This window comes from Myotis daubentonii, chromosome 13 (assembly GCF_963259705.1).
Source record: "Myotis daubentonii chromosome 13, mMyoDau2.1, whole genome shotgun sequence".
Taxonomy (NCBI): domain Eukaryota; kingdom Metazoa; phylum Chordata; class Mammalia; order Chiroptera; family Vespertilionidae; genus Myotis; species Myotis daubentonii.
The window spans coordinates 47271836-47292088 of NC_081852.1; the positions used below are offsets into that span (position 1 = coordinate 47271836).

General features: G+C 57.8%; 1 protein-coding gene across 2 annotated transcripts; it reads left to right on the plus strand.

The window, feature by feature from the left end:
* The first annotated feature begins 1726 nt into the window (after nucleotides 1-1726).
* On the plus strand, nucleotides 1727-16459 carry TRIM8 (tripartite motif containing 8). Of its 2 annotated transcripts, XM_059661257.1 has the most exons (6): nucleotides 1730-3287; nucleotides 12590-12685; nucleotides 13020-13253; nucleotides 14292-14323; nucleotides 14447-14562; nucleotides 14907-16459. In XM_059661257.1, exons 1-6 carry the CDS (start codon nucleotides 2718-2720, stop codon nucleotides 15512-15514), a joined length of 1656 nt encoding a protein of 551 aa, XP_059517240.1. In that variant the 5' UTR covers nucleotides 1730-2717; the 3' UTR covers nucleotides 15515-16459. The 2 variants fall into 2 exon arrangements, with proteins under 2 accessions (XP_059517241.1, XP_059517240.1); XM_059661258.1 differs by lacking the exon at nucleotides 12590-12685 and having other exon boundaries at nucleotides 1727-3287.
* The last annotated feature ends 3794 nt before the right edge of the window (nucleotides 16460-20253 follow it).

A 20253-nucleotide genomic window follows, 5' to 3' on the forward strand; every position in this document is an offset into this window, starting at 1 on the left:
GCATCAGAGAGCTGAGCTAGCAACCCTCCTTCCCCTCTCAGGCAGAAAGAGCCGGGGAAGAAGCCCTCCAAGAGGTGCTCACCATCGCCCTTTTAAGAAGCGCGGAAGGCTCCTCCCATCCAATGTTTAATGAACCCAAGTTAGTACAAGTCACGTGAGGAGCTCTGGTTTGCCCCTCCCTAAAGGGGCGGGGCCTCCGCTTGGGGCCCTATAGCAGGAGCGTCCTCCGAAACAGCCTCCAACTCCAGACAGGGAAAAGGGGCGGGGCCGGCGCCTCCGCAGCTGTACCAGCACTTCCGGGCAAAACGCCCCGCCCCGCCCTCCCCTCCCCTGTCCATTTATTTCTCCTGCGCCGGGTGGGCCGAGCCCGCGGGTGCTGATTAAAGGCGCCGCGGTCACGCCGCCGCTCTCTCCTCGCCGCCCCTCCCCGTCTCCCCGCCCCTTCCCGAGTAGCGGGACCGGCGGTGCCGTAGAAACACCACCCTCAGCCTCTCCGCCCGGCTCCGGAGTCCGGCTCCCGGCAACCCCCTGCCCGCCTGCGTCCCCGCCCTTCCCGCTGCACTCTGCCGCTCGGGGAGCCTATTGTACCCCCCGCCCCCCGCCGGCCAGCAGACTCCCAGGCCGGGCCGTCGTGGGAAGACCCGGGACTCCTGGGCGCCCCTCCAGCCGGTCCCGCGAGCTGGGGCCCCTCCTCCGCCCGCCCGCCCGCCTCGCCACAGCGCGGTGGAGCCAGGGCGCCCTTCCCTCCCCGCGGAGGCGGAGGCCAACTGGCGGGCAGCAGGGACGCACCCCTTCCCGAGCCCCGGCGGCGAGTGCCCCCACCGCGCCCCCTTCCCTCCCGGGGGACGGTGAGCCCGAGCCCGAGCGGGCTGAGGCAGGAAAGGGCCGCCGCGGACGGCCCGGCCCGCGGATCATTTTATTATTGAGACGATGATTAAAAGGGGGCGGGGAGCCCGGGATGCGGGGGAGGGGGCCAGAGACAGCTATTTTTATTAAACAGATTATTCCTAAAATAATAATGCGCGCAAGATGGCTGAAGGTGGCTGTGATGCGAGTGTCGGGCTTTTAGATCCTTTTTTTTTTTGATCTGAGGATAAAGCTCTGCGGCGACCGCCGTTGCGGAGACCCTGCCCGGTGCCCTCCCCGCAGTTGAGAAGCTGCGGGCGGACAAACGGACCCGCCGACTGAGCGACGGGCGCGGGCCCGCCCCGGACGCGTCGCCAGGGCAGCAGCCGCGGGGGGGGGGGGGGGGGGCGCCGTTCGCCTTTCTGCCGACTTCTTCCAATTCTAATCTTTTTTTATTTTCTGGAAAGGACCGGGGTGGGTGGAGCAGAGGTGGAGAGAAATCGGGACTTGGCATTTTCTCCCTTCTCTCCTAATTTGAGAGAGGCCGCCAGCTCTCTGAGAGAGAGAGAGAGAGAGAGAGAGAGAGAGAGAGAGAGAGAGAGAGAGAGAGATCGCTGCCGGACCCTCGAGTGAGCGCGCCCGGACCCCGGACCCCGGACCCCGGCCGCCGCTCCGCCTGGGCCGCGGCCGCAGGAGCCCAAGATGGCTGGGCGCTGAGGGAGGCGGCCCGGCCCCGCCGCCGCGCGCAGGCTCCGGCCGCCCGGCAGCCCGCAGCCTCCCCGACCCGAGCGGAGGCCGAGAAGAAAAGAAAGTGTTGGGGGGGGGCGGGGTGAGGCTGGGGCGGCGGAGGGGGAGGGCGGCGGGGGAGGGGAGGGCGGCCGGGCGCGCGCCTCCCGCTCGCTAGCAGTTGGGAAAATTCCTTTCTAGTTGGACCCAGCCCGGTTCTCCCCGGCGGCGCGAGCGCCCGCCCCGCGCGGCCCGGAGCGCGGGTCTCCCCGCGGCGGGGGCGCGGGCGCCGGGCCCGGGGGAGCGCAGAAGTGGCGGCGCGGAGGTCAGGCCGGAGCGCCGCCGGGCTCCCCGCCCTCCCGCGCTGGTTGGCTTTTTTTTCCCCTCCGCGCCCTCCCCCTTCCGCTCCTATTTGTGAAGGGAGGAGGCCGGCGGAGGCGGGCCGGTGTCTCTGGCCGGGGACTGGAATTTCATCTGAATGACTGCCCCGCCGCGCACGCAGCGCCCCGGAGTCGGCCCGCCCGCGCCCCGCCGCCCGCACCCGCGGACGCTCCGCCAGCCGCGCGGCGCCCGCGCCACCGCCCCGCGACCGCCGGCCCGGATCGCGTAGCCCTCGGCGCGGCCGCACTTGCTTCCCCGGCCCTCGGACCCCGGACGAGGCGAGGGGCGCGCGGCGCAGGGGAGCCGGAGGGAGCCACCATTGCCGCTGCCGCCGCCGCGGGAGGAAGAGTGCGGTTCCCGGGCTCCGTCCGCCGCGGGGCGCGCCCCAATGTCAGCCGCGGGGCCCAGCGCAGGCCGCGGGTCGGGGCTGCCCTAGCCGCGCCGACGGGGAGGCGGCCTCTTATATGGAATTTGGACTCCTGCGCTCCCCTGCAGGGCTGGTGCCCCGGCCGCGGCCCTGGCGCCGTCCGCCGCCTCCTGCTAGGCGCTCGGGAGGAGGAGACGCCACCGGCTGCGCGCGCGGCGTGAGGACCTAGGCTCCCTCCGGGGGGCGGGCGGGCGCGCGGAAGGCGCTGGTGACTGAGCGACTGCCGGGGCCTCCCGGGGCCGGAGCTCCGGGCTCGGTGGGCCTGCAGCGGTCCCGGCCGGACCGCCAGGTTGGGGAGTTGCGAAGGCCTGCCCGGGCCCCCCTGCCCGCAACCGCCATGGCGGAGAATTGGAAGAACTGCTTCGAGGAGGAACTCATCTGTCCCATCTGCCTGCATGTCTTCGTGGAGCCGGTGCAATTGCCGTGCAAACACAACTTCTGCCGGGGATGCATCGGCGAGGCGTGGGCCAAGGACAGCGGCCTGGTGCGCTGCCCGGAGTGCAACCAGGCCTACAACCAGAAGCCGGGCCTGGAGAAGAACCTGAAGCTCACCAACATCGTGGAGAAGTTCAACGCCCTGCACGTGGAGAAGCCGCCCACGGCGCTGCACTGCGTGTTCTGCCGCCGCGGCCCCCCGCTGCCCGCACAGAAGGTCTGCCTGCGCTGCGAGGCGCCCTGCTGCCAGTCCCACGTGCAGACGCACCTGCAGCAGCCCTCCACCGCCCGCGGGCACCTCCTGGTGGAGGCGGACGACGTGCGGGCCTGGAGCTGCCCGCAGCACAACGCCTACCGCCTCTACCACTGCGAGGCCGAGCAGGTGGCCGTGTGCCAATATTGCTGCTACTACAGCGGTGCGCATCAGGGACACTCGGTGTGCGACGTGGAGATCCGGAGGAATGAGATCCGGGCAAGTATCCTACACACACACACACACACACACACACACACACACACACACACTCCCTACCGCCCGGGACCACCCATCCAGGCAGGCTGACTTCCGTGACCTCAGGCCAGAGGCTCCCTTCCAGACTCGAATACTCTGAAAGTTTGGGGTCAGGTTCTGGGAAGAAGGATCCCCCCGTGGCTACTTAATCCATTTCTGCACCTGTGCTCAGAGAGCCCATCTTGTGAGTCATTTGTGGAGCTGAGGTGTGGGGCTGTTCGAGTTTGGGTGCTGCTTTTCCGTTTTCCCGCACAGCCCCCTCCCCCAGCCTGGTTTCTGTAAGGCCCTGCAGGAAGTCACCAAGGCAGTGACCCAGGTTCTGCATCTCCAGCTGCTGTTTATGTAATGAGTGTCCTGGTGCCGCTGCTGTGGCTGACATGATCCATGATGTTGGCATACCAATGAGGAAGTAAACAAAAGCAGCCATGTTAGTTTCAAGCCCTACTGGAAACGCGCTGGGGGGTGGAAGGGAGCTTCCGGAGGGAGAGCAGCGCTCCCCTATCTGTGAGGACGAGGCCCGGGCAGCCAGCAGCATCGGGACAGGGTCTCAGCTGTTGGGATTATTCCGGAGAGCCCGCTCTCCGTGTGTGGGGATCGCAGCCCTGTGTGTGCCTGTGTGTCGAACGCTCCTGCGTGAACAAACCTGAAAGTATGTGTCTTCATCGCCCTGAGCCCTTTGCTCCCAGCCCAGCCCTATATCACAGCCCTCCCACATTTGGGGAGGGGAAGTGGAAGACGGAAAAAGAATCCTGTGGGTTTAAGGTTGAGCCGCCTTACAATCTGGTTTCAGGCAGCTGGCTCCCCTGGGCTGCCGGCTGAGTGATTACGGAACCACATCCCCTCCCATTGTATACACCCTGCAGCAGCGGCCAATGTCAAAACCGCCTTCCCCCTCAGGCCTGTGGGCCAGGCTTTGGAGCTGGACTGAGGCAATACTTCCGTCCGCTCCGGTGGAGGGGGGCTCCTCCTAAGTCCCTCCCTGGTCCCCTGGCTTTCAGAGTTGAGTCATACCAGAGGAAGGGGGTTGGCCTGAGACTGTATGAGCCATTTCAGAAGCCCAAGCTTGGGGCCTGGGGGTGAGGTTGGGCTTTGGTAGGACTGGGAGTGTTTCTGGGTGGAGGCCCCTGGAGGCTGGTGGAGGCCAGTGGGGAGTTTGGGTATGAGGAAGCAGTGATCAGGGGACGGTTGTACATGGGGGCTGTTTCCTTTGGAGGGACAGTCAGAATGAGTCAGTGTTTAGCCATTAAAAAACACACACAGACAACTAACAAAAGGCAAGAGAGCTGCCACAAGCTGAGGGCAGGGACAACAAATAAAATTTGCTGTATAATTAGTTTCCAATCCGATGGGCGAGCGCTGGGTTTCTGTGCCAGTACAGGGCCTCTGGTTTCTTAAAGGAAGTGTGGGGGGTGGCGAGAGGAGCCATTTCCACTCCCTCCCCACTAGGGTTAGAAAAGGCAGAAGCCTGGGGCAAGCAGATGAGCCCCAGGGCAAACAGCCAGGCTTCTCCTCAGTTTTGGGAAACTGCTGCTGTTCATAAAGATGGGAGGGCTTGGGAGAGGAGGCTGGGAAAGGGCAGAGGCAGGAGAAAGGGGCTGTCCAGCTCTCAGTCCTGGGATTGGCAGGGGAAAGTGAGGGGCTGGAAGGAACAGGGGAGGGGACAGCAACCAGGGTGGTGAGTGTATGTGTGCCCCCTCCCAAGGTTTTGCTCTTAGCTGTGTCGGTGCTAGGGGTTCTTTCATTTGGGTGGGGGAGAAAACATAATTGTACCTAACTTGCTAGTAAGAGGGTATCTCTAGATGTGTGTGTTTGCAAGTGTCTTTGCCCTCAAATGCACCTGTCTCCTGGTTGTGTAGTTGGGGTGTGGGAGGGATGGCACATGCATGCAGAGTGCGTCCTGAGGTTCCCACCGGCAGGTCCCTGATCCCCAGCTCATGGGAGGAACTGGATGGGAGCAGGCCCTGAACTTTGTCAGCAGCTGGGTGCATGCGTGAGCGCATGCCTCTGGGTGTGTGTGTGTGTGTGTGTGTGTGTGTGTGTGTGTGTTAGTTCCTGTCCTAGCGTGAGCAGGGACTCAGAAGTAGTGGGTTGCATCAGGGCCAGATGTGCAATCTATTTGCTCAGCATCTGCCCCCAGCCTGAGTCTCATCCCCCTCCTATTCATCCCTCCAACTCCCCCACTCTAGGCCCTCAGGGTTCTCTCCGGTGCCCCAGGTACTGGAGTTGGAAGCCCTTCAGTAGCCCAACACCACTCAGTATGAGTTGGATTTATTGAATGTGGAGGAAGGGGATGGGGGGGTGCCACCAAGGGGGAGGGAGGGAGCTTTGGAGAACCTGAATGGAAGAACCCATTTCATTCTCCACCCTCTCTGGGACACAGGGGGGAGGGGCCTTTTCCTGGGCCTCTTTTCCCTTGGGAATCAGTCCTAAAGGACCTCTGCTGGTACCGTGGATGAGGGCAACAGAATTCTCCCGGATATAGGAACAGAAGCGTGGGGACCTAGCACATGCCTTCTTGTTCTTCGTTTTCTGTCCTCCTGGGAGAGGGGAGGGGGTGGCTACTGAAATGCCCTTTTGGCTAGAGATAGAAAACCCTGATCAACCTCTCCCTGGTGGCCCCACTTGCTTACTCAAAAGCACTCACCTGTGCATGGGCCAGTGGCCTGGAGCAGGGGCCCAGCGGGAAGGCAAACAGGGCCTCCATTCAGGGGGGGGGGGGGCTAGCAGGGGATCTCAGAGGTAGGCCTGTGAAGTCCATGGCCCCGTTCTACACTGGGGAAGCCGTGTGTAGGCCTCATTGCCCTGAGGCCTGGATGCTCACTGCATGGGCCTCAGAGACCACTCTCTGGGACATATCCAGACCCTAAATATGTCCTAAGGGCCTAAGATTAGGACATTTAGGTGGGTTCAGGCCTGGCAGCCTTGGTGTTCAAATCCTCTTTCGTCCCCTAGGTTTAGGGGTTCTTCTGAGCAACATGGTACTGGTATGAGCACCTCTATCTCATAACCCCCCTCAACATGGAAAGATGACTCAAGATAAGCCCTAGTTATCTTGTGTGAGGGGCTCTGCAAGGTGTGTGTGTGTGTGTGTGTGTGTGTGTTCAGGTCATAGTTATGTCTGTGTGATTCCTAGGATCCCAGATCAAGGCTGGAAATGTTCCTTGCTTTCTTGGAGGTTTAGGGTTGAGATGTTCTTTACGGAGTGGGCCAGTTTGGAGAGGCTCTCACATTGCCTTTGGCTGGAGGGGTTGGATGGGATGCTGGGTCTCCACTCCATGTGTCTGTGTCAGGTAGGCTGGAGTGAGGGTTGTCCTGGTCTAGCGCACTCAGGCAGTGCACAGCCCACTGCTGCCTCCTCCCCCACCATACTCCTGTGGCAGGGTGGGAGCTGGGGTGGGGAGGCTGTGTGTATTCAAGGCACGAGGGTCCTAAGTGCCCCTTCCTTGACCATCCTGAGTTTTACACAGAAGGGGGCCTGGTTTGGCCTTGCTCCATGGGCCACAGGCAGAAGCCCCCGCACCCCAGCCCCACACACACATACCTCCTCCCCAGGATACTGCTGACACAGCCGTGCGCCTATCGTGCACATCCTATTGATTCCTCTGCCTCCTGCACTCTGGGTAGCTGTGCATCCATGTCAGTCTGCAGGTGTGTTTAGCCAGCATGCTGGCTGTGTCTCTCACATGTGACGAATTTTTTGTATCTCATGTGTGTATCTCAGAAGGTATGAGATGAGTGACTGACTTAATTATGTAGCTATGTATGTGTGATGTGGGGTCAGAAAGAGTGTGTGTGTTTGTGTGTGTGTGAGAGTGAGAGAACAAGCATGCTGCACACCTGCGAGGTGAAGTTGAGTGTGTGTGCATGACTGTCAGCATGACTGCTAGCGTGACTGCCTGCTCAGACTGTGGTTGGTGCTTGTGAGTCTTGTGCGACTTTTCTCACCTGCTGGGGTGGGAATTGGGGAGGGAAGGGGAAGATGGGATTCACCTTAGGGTGAGCTTACTGCTTGTGGCAGTATCAGAGGTAGCAGCCTGGATGGATCCTGCGATGCTCTATTGGGGGCAGTCAGGGTGGGCACAGGAAGAAGGTGAGCCTGGTTGGGGCCCCTAGCCTGGATCGAGCAGGCAGCCTCATCCCTGGCTCTGGAAAAGCCTTCCTTCCCGGCTGGCCTGGCATTCAAACCCAGACAAAGGGGGGCTTTCTCTCTCGCCTCTTTGTTCTGCTGCCCCAGAGCGCTGCTCTCTGCATGGCAAAAGCTAATTTGACTCTGCAGCTGGGAAGCCCTCTCTGGGGTCTGCCGGGGCCTGCCTCCCAGGTGCTGCCTTTCTCCTTGCCCTGGCTTCTGCCCTGTAACCTCTTCTCTCTGGGTCTGTGGTTGCCCCAGCCTGGGGATGCACAAGGTAGCCCAAGGCAGGAGCTGAGGCAGGAAAGGGGCCATCTATGGCAGGCAGAAGCTGCTCTGAGACAAGGGGAGAGTGCTGTGGCCCAGGGAGAGCGGAGGCTGACATATTCCTGGGATGAGGTCTTAAGTGGGAGAGTGGGGAGTAGGTTTGGCAGCTGGGGAGGTCAGGATAGGGTAGCTCTGGAGCAGGGGTTGCAGCCAGAGCTGGAGCCAGCATGAGAGTCATCTGGGCAGGGGTCTGAGTGGCTTAGCTCCCTCTTTCTGCCCCCACCCTCCTACCACCGGGGCTGTTGGACCCAGCCCTGGCTTTGTCTGAAAACCTCAGGCCTGCTTCTGGCCCGGCCCCTGGGGCCCTGTTCCCTCCTGACCTTGCTTCTCTTCAAGGTTGACTTGTGGGTTTTATTATTATTTATTAACTTTTATACAGCCTAGAGTCCCCATGGCCTCACCCGTCTGCCCAGTCCAGTCTGACACCAAAAATGCCAGTTGGGCCTGGCCAGTCAGGCTCTACAGGGACATGAGGCTTTCCCAGGGCAGGGATGTAAGGGGCTTGTGATTGCCCCCCCTCCAGAGTCTAGAACACTAGGTGACAGGTATGAGAAACAGAATGTTCTGGGGCCTTGGAGAAATGGGAATGAAGTGCTCTCAAGCCTTCTTGATGCTTTTGCCCTCACAGATTCAGGAGCAGATCATGGAAGGTCTGAGGCCCTCAGGGACAGGGACAGGGACAGGGACAGGAGTGAGCAGGTCCCATCTGGACCAGAGCCTGTGGAGCGGGGCTGGGGCTTATATTGTCCCTCCTGCTGGAGGAGGCCTGGTCCCTCAAGTGCCTCTAGTCTAGACCATGGTTTCCCACTTTGCTCCTTTCCACTCCCCTCCTGCACACTTGAGTTGTGCCACAGTCCAGGTGACTTACTGTGGGCTGGGAGCAGCTTATAAAGCGCCCTCCACCCCACGTGGAGAGCCCTTGCTCTGAATCAAGGTGGGATGATCTCAGCTGTGGCTATTTCCCTGGTGGGCGATGGGGCCTCAGGTCTCAGCAATTCCCTGGAGGTTGAGATGGAAAGGAGGCTGGTGGTAGTGGAAAGGGGTCCAGGCCTTGCTTCCTCAGTTCTCCATCCTCCAGCTTCTCAGCAACCTGATTCAGGCATTTGGTGTCACGGAGATGAGAGGTAATGAAGGGGCAGCAAGTCTCCCCAGTTTCCCAGTGCCTGAGGTGGCAGTAGTCCCCCAACCCTCTGCATCCCCCCAGTTGTTACCTGTGGCAGGATTAAGATCACCTGGCCCCAAGGAGGGCACCCCCTGCAAAGGTAAGCTGGCCAGCATGGACCCCCTCCCCTACCCCTGCAGCCAAGACAGGAGCCCAAGGGCCTCTGAGCTGGGGGAGGGGAAATGAAAAACCCAGCCACCTACTAGGGAGTGTGGCACTGCCTTTACTGGGCCTGGCCTGGGCTCCCACCTCAGAGGGCTGTGGGCAGGCAGGAACCAGGACCTGGGACAGGTGAAGCTAAGAGAAGATGCTGCAGGGTCCCAGGGTAGAAGTGCTGCCAGGAAAGGCTCTGAGAAAAGCCTATGAGAAGAGAGAAAGGACTGAGTCCCCCCAGGACTGGACAGGAGGTACCTCCCTTGGCTCTGCCCTGAGGGGTCAGCCATGAACTCCCAAAAGGGTCTCAGGGGGGCAAGGGAGGGGCCTCCCACTGGTTTGGAGGGTGGGAGCAGAGCAGCTCCATTCCTATCCTCTGAGGGAAACTGGGCTGGGAACCCACCTGGGGCCCTCCTTTTCCACCCTTCATTTGGGACTCAGCCCTAGGTGCACCCCTAATCAGATGATGGTGAGTTTGAGCAGGGAGTCCTTAGTGATGGGGGTGTGGGGCATGGGACCTGGGCTTTCAGTTATGCAGGGCATTGGGAAGGCAAGAGTGGCCTGAAGTCTGAGGTGCATGGGGGGTTGGGGGGGCTGTCATCCTGAGTGTGGGTACAAGGTATCCAGCAGGCAAAAATCAGAGGACCAGTTGCTACAGGGAGGTAAAAAGGCATTATGTTCCTAAGAGGGTGTCCTGGCCACCTTGCCTTTATGGCAAGCCTCCCTCAATTGTCGGGGGCCTTCAGGAAGTCCAGCCTTCACCCGAAGGGGGTTGGATGCAAGTACCTGTGCACCTGGTACAACACTCTGCATGAGGTATTCGCAGGGCCCCAGAGCAGTATGTGTGCTTGTGTGTGTGCAGTTGTTTGCATGTATCTGGGCCATACTGTGAGGTGCTGCCTGCCCTCTTCGCACAACTGTGGGCCGTTTCACAGGTGGGGGGATCCATGACTACCTACCTCTATTCCTGCCCCCCACCCAGCCGGGTTTCTGAACAGGTGCTGAATCCCAGATTGGTAACAGATACCTGTGCATGTTGGGCTGGTGTGGGGAGCTTGCTGGAAGGGCAAGTGCTGGGGGCAGGGCAAGGTCTCCTAGGGCTGGTTCTTAGAGGTCCTGTCCTGGGTCATTGAAGGGTTAAGTTTTTCAGGGAGATTGTCCCAGGCTTCCCAGCTTAGCTAAGAGCCTCACCCCCACCTCCTCCTCCTCTCAGGGTCCTGGTGTTTTGTTTAGCCACCAACACAAAAGGGGGTCCCTGAACTCCTTACTGGCCTTGCTTTCCTCCCATGTAAAATGGGTTGGGGAGTGAGAAGGGGATTGGTGGCAGGTTGGGAAGCCAGCTGGGTGTGGATGGGAGTGGGAGTCATGGCATCAAACTTGAGGGTCACTCTGAGGCCCACAGAGAGGAAGAAAAAGAACCATTCCTTGTTGAGTATATACTCACTGTGAGCAAGGCTCTGTGCAATTGGCTTTGCAAACCTTATGTGTAAAACCCATGGGTTTATTCAGTAAACATATTATGCATCCATAGGGTGCTGGGGCCTTTGTGTGGCCTGGCTCAGAAGGGAGGTGAAAAAAGATAGCAGCAAAGCCCTATTTTCAAGAGGCCTTGAGTTTTGTAGGGAGATCAAACCACAGTTTATGAAACAAATTACAGAATAATGTATCCTATAGATCTTTCTGGGATGATGGCTGTTTTGTCTCTTTAATACTCAGTACATTAGCCAGTAGCTACATGCAGCTATTGAGCACTTAAACTGAAGCTGGTGCAACTGAAGAACTGATGTTTAATTTCATTTATTTTTAATTAAACTTAAATAGTCACATGTGATTAGTGGCCACCATATTACACAGCAGAGCTATAGAGGGCAGGCAGAATGTGACAACCCCTTTGCATGGCCAGGACTGGGAGAGACCTGCATAAACGCTGAGCAGAGGCCATGAGAAGTTTCCTAGAGGAGTGGGGTCTTGAAGGATAGAGAAGGAGAGGGAAGAGGCACTGTGGACTGCAGAAAACCATCAACAGGGTGCAGGGAGTTCAAATGTGCACAGAGTGTTGGGGGCAGGATACTATCAGGTCTTCATTACCGTGCTAAAATGTTTGGAAGATCGCTTCTCGGCCTTTTGGCTAAGATCAACTGTAAAATGTTTGGAAGGAGGGAGTCATTGAGGGTTCTTGAGCAGGAGTAAGACCCTATTTGAAGAGGTATGCTGGTGAGGGGGATGACAGGATGGATGGAGCAGCTGGGATGGGCAAGGCTGGGAGGATAGGGGTTGTAGAGATAGGATGTGAAGGGCTGAAATAGTAGCTTGGTCCAGCACCTTCCAGCAGACTGGCCTCAGGTTTTAGGAGAGCCAGTGTCTCCTTTCCACCTGGGTCCAACTGAGGGGCTGAGGCAGTTAGCAAGGACTTCAAAGGCCTGGCTCTCAGGGTCAAGAACAAGGGTGGGGGTGGCCGGCTTGCTGCTCCCAAGTGTAAGGTTGTTTGACCCTCTGCACCTTAGGGAGCTCATCTCTAAGCTAGGGCTCCCCGAGAGAGGCAGCACGCCTTGGATAAGAACAGACCTTACTGCCTGTCGGAGTAGCTCAGTTGGTTGAGTGTCGTCTAGTGCACCAAAGGATTTGCTGTTTCGATTCCTGGTCAGGGCACATACCTGGGATATGGGTTTGATCCCCAGTTCCTCTCTCTCCTTCCCTCCTTCCCTGAGTTAGGCAGCATGGCCTCCCTCCCTTCTTCCCTTCTCCTTTCTTCTCTCTAAGCATGTACTTGAATGAGCATTAAAAAAGTAGCCCTGGCTGGTGTGGCTCAGTTGGTTGGGCATCAGCTGGGCACTGGATTCCTGGTTCTATTCCTGGTCAGGGCACATGCTTGGGTGGTGGGCTGGATCCCCTGTGGGGACATACAGGAGGCAGCCCATCAATGTTACTCTTTCACAGCAATGTTTCTTCTCCCTTCCTCTCTCTCTCAAAATCAATAAACTATTCTTTTAAAAATTAATTAATTAATTAGATTTTATAAAAAGAACAGACCTTACTGCCAGATCCTAAGTTTGTATCTCAGCTCTGCCACTTACTGTGTACTTTGGATAAATTACTTAACCTCTCTGGTTTCCTCTTCCCTGAAATGAGGATAATAATAGTACTTATCTCATAGCCTTACTGGAATGATAAGGTTCATCTGAGGTGGGGGAGGGGTGCTTAGAACCAAGACTGGCCTGCCCCTGCCCTCAGAAAGCTCATGGTGCAGATATGTGTGAGAAGCTACCCCAGGCTTTCTTTTCCTGGGGAACAGACTGGCCAGACAGAGGTCACCAACCAGGCCCCTGGGATTGCACGAGGGCCAGAGAGGTTGGATGGCAGAAATTTCAGGTCACCTGGGTCAAAGGATCTACAGGATGAGTCTGTTCTATAGAGGGGAGGTTGGTGCTCACCCATCCTTGGTCAGGGGTGGAGCTGCAGCCCCTTCTGATGCCCCTGCCTCCACTGTCCCTGCAGAAGATGCTGATGAAGCAGCAGGACCGACTGGAGGAGCGCGAGCAGGACATTGAGGACCAGCTGTACAAACTCGAGTCAGACAAGCGCCTGGTGGAGGTAGCTAAGCCCAAGTTCATGGTTGGGGTGGGGGCTGCTTGGGTGCAGGGCCTTGGGCTCGTCCTTATGGGGGTGAGGATCTGTGTGTGGTCGGCTCTGTGCCAGAACCCTTTGGTCAGCCATTCCCTGAACTGTCAGTTGCTGAGCCCCTCCAGGGGTAGCTGGCACAGAGCCCTGTGCTACCAGCAGGTCAAACCTTGCCCTGAGGAACCCTGGGCAGTCTGGGGGTTTGGGGTCCCAGACTCTACCATCCAGGATGTCAGACAGGCAGAAGCGGCAGCCAGTGGTCCCCAGTGCTCACCTGCCTGCCCACCCTTGCCCCCTGTGCCTGCAGGAGAAGGTGAGCCAACTGAAGGAAGAAGTGCGGCTGCAGTATGAGAAACTGCACCAGCTGCTGGATGAGGACCTGGGGCAGACGGTGGAGGTTCTGGACAAGGCCCAGGCCAAGTTCTGCAGCGAGAACGCAGCGCAGGCGCTGCACCTTGGGGAACGCATGCAGGAGGCCAAGAAGCTGCTGGGCTCCCTGCAGCTGCTCTTCGACAAGACAGAGGATGTCAGCTTCATGAAGGTGGGCTGGGCCCAGGACTGGTGGTGGGGCCAGGGGCATTCCTAAAGTGGAGTCTGCAATTCTTTTTTTAAAAACATGTTTGCTTTTTAAAAAAAAAAAAAAAATTGTTTTTTGTTTTGTTTTGTTTTTAATTGATTTTAGAAAGAGAGGAAGGGAGAAGGATAAAGAGAGAGAAACATTGATTATTTGCCCCCTGAAAACTCCCCACTGGGGATCAAGCCTGCAACCCAGGCATGTGCCCTGACCAGGAATCGAACAAGCGACTTCTTAATTCATGGGTTGACACTCAACCACTGAGCCACACCGGCCGGGCAAGTCTGCAATTCTTATTCCCCAATCAATTTCCCCCACCAGTGTGCCCACGGGGCTTTGGAGCCACCCTGTCCTTCCAGCTTTGTGACCTTGGGCAAGTGCTATATGTTCCTTATGCCTCAGTTCCCTCACCTATCAAATGAGGTTGATATTACAGATCTGATCTCCTTTATACTCAATTCCAAATTTTAGTAATCTCTGCATACTCAAAGAAAAAACTTCTGGCAACTCATTTAACTGCAAAAATTGACCTGAACTGATGTTGGCAATGTATGGTCCTTATTTATCTCACCTAGTACACATAGTCAAACATTTTGCTATAGGAACATTGATGTATTGAATTGTGGTGCCTACTGGAGGGTGATATATAATATATGGTACAGGCACTATATTTCCCTTCTGAAATCCAAATAATTCCACATCTGGCCCCAAAGATTTCAAATAAGAGGTTTGAGTGCCTGCAAACCTTCCTTCTAGGGTAGTAGTGTGGATAAAATGATGGATGTATAAGAAACACGTGCAATATTGTCTGTTACATAGTAAGTGCTTAATAAACGTTAGCTATTTTTATTTTCTAAAAAAGCAGACGCCACCACTATCCCACCACCACCCGGCCACACCATAGCCAAGGTTTGCCCAGCCTGGGGAGGGTGAGGATGGGCCGTTCTTGTCTTTCCCTCTCCCATGCTGCCTTTTCCACTGACTAAACCTTTTCTCTCTCCCTAGAACACCAAATCTGTGAAAATCCTCATGGACAGGTGAGCAGGAGGCGCCTAGCTCTCAGGGGAACACATCTTGGGAGGGTCAGGCCCACGGGGGGAGGTAGGGCGGGCTCACCGGTGGTACCTCCTCACAGCAGATGCCCCGTCCACTGCCCCCAGGACCCAGACCTGCACGGGCAACAGCCTTTCTCCCCCTAAGATCGGCCACCTGAACTCCAAGCTCTTCCTGAACGAGGTGGCCAAGAAGGAGAAGCAGCTGCGGAAGATGCTAGAAGGTGAGGGTGGGGCCTTCAATGGGAGGGAGAGAGCCCTTTGGGCAGGGTGTATGCCAGAGCCTTTCCTCTGAGAGGCAGCATGGCCTAGTTAGGTGGACCTTCCTTCATGGCCTGGCTTTGCCACTTCCAGCTGTGGAACTTTGGGCAAGCCATTTTACCTCCCTGAGCCTTAGTTTCTCCAACTGTAAAATGGGAATAATAATAATAGTATCTACTTGCTAATGGAGTAGTGAACACCAACCAAGATGATGCTGACATAGTGTGCTTGGTCCTATAGATGAGAAAGGTCCCCAGGGGTGAGGACGATGTGAACTTCATTGTCTTTTGTCCCAAACTCTCCACAGGCCCCTTCAGCACACCGGTGCCCTTCCTGCAAAGCGTCCCCCTGTACCCTTGTGGCGTGAGCAGCTCTGGGGCGGAAAAGCGCAAGCACTCAATGGCCTTCCCTGAGGCCAGCTTCCTAGAGACATCGTCGGGCCCTGTGGGCAGCCAGTATGGGGCAGCGGGCACAGCCAGCGGCGAGGGCCAGTCAGGGCAGCCCCTGGGGCCCTGCAGCTCCACGCAGCACTTGGTGGCCCTGCCAGGCGGCGCCCAACCAGTGCACTCAAGTCCTGTGTTCCCCCCATCGCAGTATCCCAATGGCTCCGCCGCCCAGCAGCCCATGCTCCCCCAGTATGGCGGCCGCAAGATTCTCGTCTGTTCCGTGGACAACTGTTACTGTTCTTCCGTGGCCAACCATGGCGGCCACCAGCCCTACCCCCGCTCCGGCCATTTTCCCTGGACAGTGCCCTCGCAGGAGTACTCACACCCGCTCCCACCTGCACCCTCCGTCCCCCAGTCCCTTCCTGGCCTGGCCGTCAGAGACTGGCTCGACGCCTCCCAGCAGCCTGGCCACCAGGATTTCTACAGGGTGTATGGGCAGCCATCCACCAAACACTACGTGACGAGCTAACGCCACGCGGGCGGTGGGGCGCTGGGGAATCTTCCCCCCTAGCCCCCAGTGGCTCGGGAATTATGCATCCAGAGACCTGTCCTTCTACCTTCCTGTCCTCCCTCCCTTCCTTCTTTCCCCTGAGTCTTGTCCTTTTGGGTTTTGTTTTGGGCTTTGTTTTTGATTTTTTTTATTATGAATCTCTGGACCTGGAGTGACAGTGGGAGCTGGGCTGCACTGGGGCCGCAGGTGGCCCTGGAGTTGGGAAAGCGTCTACCTCAAGGCGCTGAGCTCTCTCTCTGTCTCTCCTTTTTTCTTCCACACCTTCTCCTCCTCACCCCTATGGCTGGAAGGAGCCTCAGCTTTCCCTAAAGCCTTGAGGGGTGGGGCCACCCTCCTCACCCAGCCCTGGGAGGAAGGACCAGTGCCCACTGGCCTGCTTCTCTTCTTGTTTTTCTTTTGGGCAGTTTGATCACTGACTGAGTAAGAAATGACCTGTAGATTGTGGGGCTTTTGTTTTTTAATTTTTTTTAAACCAAGAATGATTTCTCCTGCTTCTTCTCACCATCCTCCCAGACGGAGTTCAAAGGCCACTTCTCAAGCAGCTTTTGGCACCTTCAGCCTCAGAGTGGAATCTTACAGACAGGAACCCCATGTCCAGGAAAGAAAAGAAGGAACTTTGCCAATAATAGTGACCACAGCAAAAGCAAATAATAATAATATTAATAATAATAAAGAGAAATAAAAAATAATTAAATAAAAAACCATAGCACAGCCCTTGTTGAGGTCAGCGGGGGAAGAGGGGCTGCCCTGAGTTGGGTCCTTGCCTGGATTTTGACACAGCAACTTCCTGTAGTGAGCACTTTGTATGAATCGTGGACTTCCTGTTCTCAAGGCGCAGGTATTCTGTAATCTGTCTAGAGCACACACCGAATCCGACTTCTAATAAACAATGGCGCAGTCCCACTCCCTGCCTCGCCTCTTACCCAGCTCCTCAGGCCTGGGGTCTTCAGGCCTTGGGTGGGGAGGGGCCCTCTAGGAATGGGTGCCCCTGCCCTCCTTGCCTTGATTCTCTGATGGCTCTAGCTTGTTCCAGCCTGTGAATGTCAACCCGAAAGGCACTGATTGCATCTACTCAGCCCTGAGTTCATTTGGGAAATACTGGCTGAGGGTCTCCAATGCCCAGTTCTCTGCTGCATAGGCCCTGGCATCTTTGAGGTCCTGCTAACATGCTCTTAGCTAGGACAGACAAAGGAAGAAACCTTCTTATGAGTCTTGCAAAGTTTACCTCCTTCAGTCCACAGATACTTATTGAGCACATGCTAAGTGCTGGGCACTGCATAAGCAGAGCCTGACCCTGTCATGGAATTTAGTCTAACTGGGCCTTGCCCCCACTGGGAGGTGCAGTCACTCAGCCCCATGCCTCCTTTGGTGACTTGGGCTCTGCCCCTGAGCATGGGAGAAGAGCGGGCAGGAAAATCTTTGGCTCTGGGAGGCATGGAAGTAGGGTACATCCTGCCTCTATCCCCTTTGGCAGGGCTTCTCCAAGCCTCTAGCACAGTGGTTCTCAACCTTCCCAATGCCGTGACCCTTTAATACAGTTGCTCATGTTGTGGTGACCCCCAACCATAAAATTATTTTCGTTGCTACTTCATCACTAATTTTGCTACTGTTATGAATCGTCATGTAAATATCTGATATGCAGGATGTATTTAGGCGACCCCTGTGAAAGGGTCGTTCAACCCCCACAGGTTGAGAATGTCTAGCATGTCTTGGGAACTTATTGAAGGGCTGAATCTTAAATCCCCACTTAGACTCGGTTGGAATGACTGAGATCCCAGGAATCTGCACTTTTAACACCCCAGGAATTCTGACATCCTGGGGTTTCAGGAGTGCAGCCATGAGGGACTGTCCAGGCTCCTGTGTGCCACAGGGACCCCTGGGGTGGAAGGAGGGAATGGGGCACACCAAAGGCCCTTCTCCTTTGCAGGGGAGCTGACCTCTAAAAAGGATCTCTGGTTTGTTGGCTAATACTGCACGGATCTACTTATGTTGTAAAGCAGCCTGTACCCTTCCATATAGAAGCTTCTGGGGTAGAATCAGGGCCTGAGCACTGCCTGCCCCAGAAGCTTAGAGCAAGCCATGTAGAAGTCCTGCGCCAGGGGTCCAAGCCTCACAGACGCCTAGTCACCCCCTTCTCAGAAAAAAAGAGACCCAGATTGGAGGACATGGGCTGGCCAGGCCAAACCAGTTTTGGTCCTGCTAAGTACCTCTGTCCTGTGATGTGGGAGTAGAAAATGACTCTGGGGTGGGTCGACCCTTGTTTCATTGCTCCCCCTTTCTACTTGGGCAGAGAGCCAGGAGCAGGATGACAACAGCTGGCCTGCCCTTCTCTTCCCCTGCACCTGCTTAGGGCTAAAGAGAGGGGGCAGATGGCTGGAGCCCAGCACCCTCCCGCCCAGGGTGGAAGGAGGCCTGGGGGCAGGTGGTGGTGGACAGATAGAGGTCTAGCTCCACTCACATCTGTTCCTGTCTCACTGTCCCTTTCTCTAGTCAGGAACCCTGGGACATCTTCTGGGCCAAGAGTTGGAAGCCAAGAGCAGAAAGCTGCCCAATTTCTTTCCCACGTGGCCCTCGTTTGTTTTAGCAGATGGGAGGGATCCTGTCTCCAGGTACATCCATCAGATTGGGATATAGGAGACTCAGGTGGCAGTGGGATGGGCTTGAGCCCCCACACCTGTCCCAGCGCTGAAAGCCTAGCCCGGACAATTATCCACTCAGGCTGCAGGCCGAACAGCCAGCTGCCTGGAGTACGGCCTGGGCAGCCAGGGAAGCAGGGAGACGCTAACCCCATCCAGCTGTCCCCAACCACCCAGCTGTCCTTGGCTTTGTAGGAGCAGCTGTCACCCACTTCCCCAAAACGGTCAGGGGCAGAGGAGGCCCTGGAAGAGCTGGAAGCGCCCCAGGACGCCGGCCTGCTGGAGAAGGTGTGTGTGTGGGGGGGGGGGGGGGCGGGGGGGGCTTCCGCGGCCAGCACCAGTGTGCACGCTCAGGCACCTCTTGCACCCACAGGCGCACCCTGTGCCTCACTCTGCTAACGACTTTCACACCCCGACGGTGCCCTCCCGCCTCCCCCAGAGAGGAGCCTTTCCGGGAAGGGCTGGGTGTTGGGAGCGTGTCTACCCCCCCACCCCCACCCCACCGACGAGGGGGGGGGGGAAGGGAGGGGGCCGCAGCTCCTGTGGCCCAGATGTACGAGGGCGGGGGGGACGGGGAGGCGACCACCGGGGGTTTCCCGAGCCAGCCACCCCCGCCGGCCCCAGCTCTTTCATGTCGCTGCCCTCCCGCGTCCCAGCCCCGAGCCGAGCAGCTGCACCCCGCTCCCCGCCCAGCCTCTCTCCCAGCTGTCTTTGGGGTGGGGCTGGGCAGCTGGGAAACAGCTGCAAGGTGGCGGGGGGGGGGGGCACTCGGGTGCCCCCTGCAACAGCCGGAAGCAGTCTCCGTGCCCAGGGCGCGGTGCAGGGGGCCGGGGAGGGCGAGGCCTGGGGCGGGTCTCCTCCGCCCCTCCCCCAGCGCATCTGGCCCGGCCAGCTGAGCGCCGGGCCGGCCCGGATCAAAGCCCCTCCCGGCTTCAAAGCCCCCCTGGGGGTGGGGGGGGGGGCAGCGGCGGGCGGGGAAGCCGCTGAGTCAGGGCTCCGGGCCCCTCTCTTTCAGCCGAGCCCCCGCGCTCTAACCTCACTTCTGAGTTCCTCATCGCCCGGTTCGCACCCACCCACTCAGCTCCTACGGCGGTCACCGTGCCCTTTCCTCAGACACCTTCATGTTCTCCCCTCTGAGGGTGGGGAAGATCCGATGAACACTTTCAGGATCAGACCTGGCTGCCTGGGGATTCCCTGCCCCACCTTCTCAGCGGGCAAATTCCAGGGGTGGGGGTGGGGGTGGGGGTGGGGGGGGGTCATGTTCTTACTCACCCCAGCTCTAGGCCTACGGAGAAAGGGGGCCTGTTACGCTGACTGGGGCTGCGGGGTGCAGGGAAGTGGCAAATGATTCCTGAGTGTCCCTGGGCAGACCTCACCACGTTGTAGCCCCTCTTCTAAAGCGAGGGTCTCCCTGTATGACTTCGGAAAACCCTTACTTGGAGGTGCTTAGGAACAGTGGTCTCTAGAAACTGGGATCCTGGTACTGGTTCTAGAACCCTCTGAGTCCTCTTTCTGTGAGTCAAAGGGGCAAGGAATGACCTTGAGGGCACCCTTGGATGGGACCCAGACTGAGGCTGAGGGGATGGGAAGCGGATCCGAGTGAGGAGCAGAAGGCTCATGGCCAGAGGTTGGAGACCTGGGCCAGCAGGAGGCTGGCCTTAGGCACATCAGCGTCTTCCTTCAGCTTCTCTCTTTCTTTCCCCAGCACCCCCCTCTTTCCACCTGCACCCCAAAGGCTTTCTTCCCTTCCAGGGGAGGTTGTCTTCACCCTGTGTTTTAACTCCTCCAGGGACAGAGAACTTACAACCTCAGGACGCTCTTTCTCCAGTGAAAGCTTTGACAGATAACAAATAGAAATCTCGTGGGCAGAGCTGTGGCCTCCACCCTGTCCCCCGCGGTGTATGGGAATCATGCCCTGAGTGAGGGAAGCCTTCAGGAGCCCAGGGCTTTTTCCCTAAAATCCCCTGTCCCTGCATCACAGATGCCAGGGCTGTACCCGGAGTTCTGCCCTGAGAGTCTGAATGTGCCCTCCACAGGCGACCAGTGTTTAAAAAATGCTTT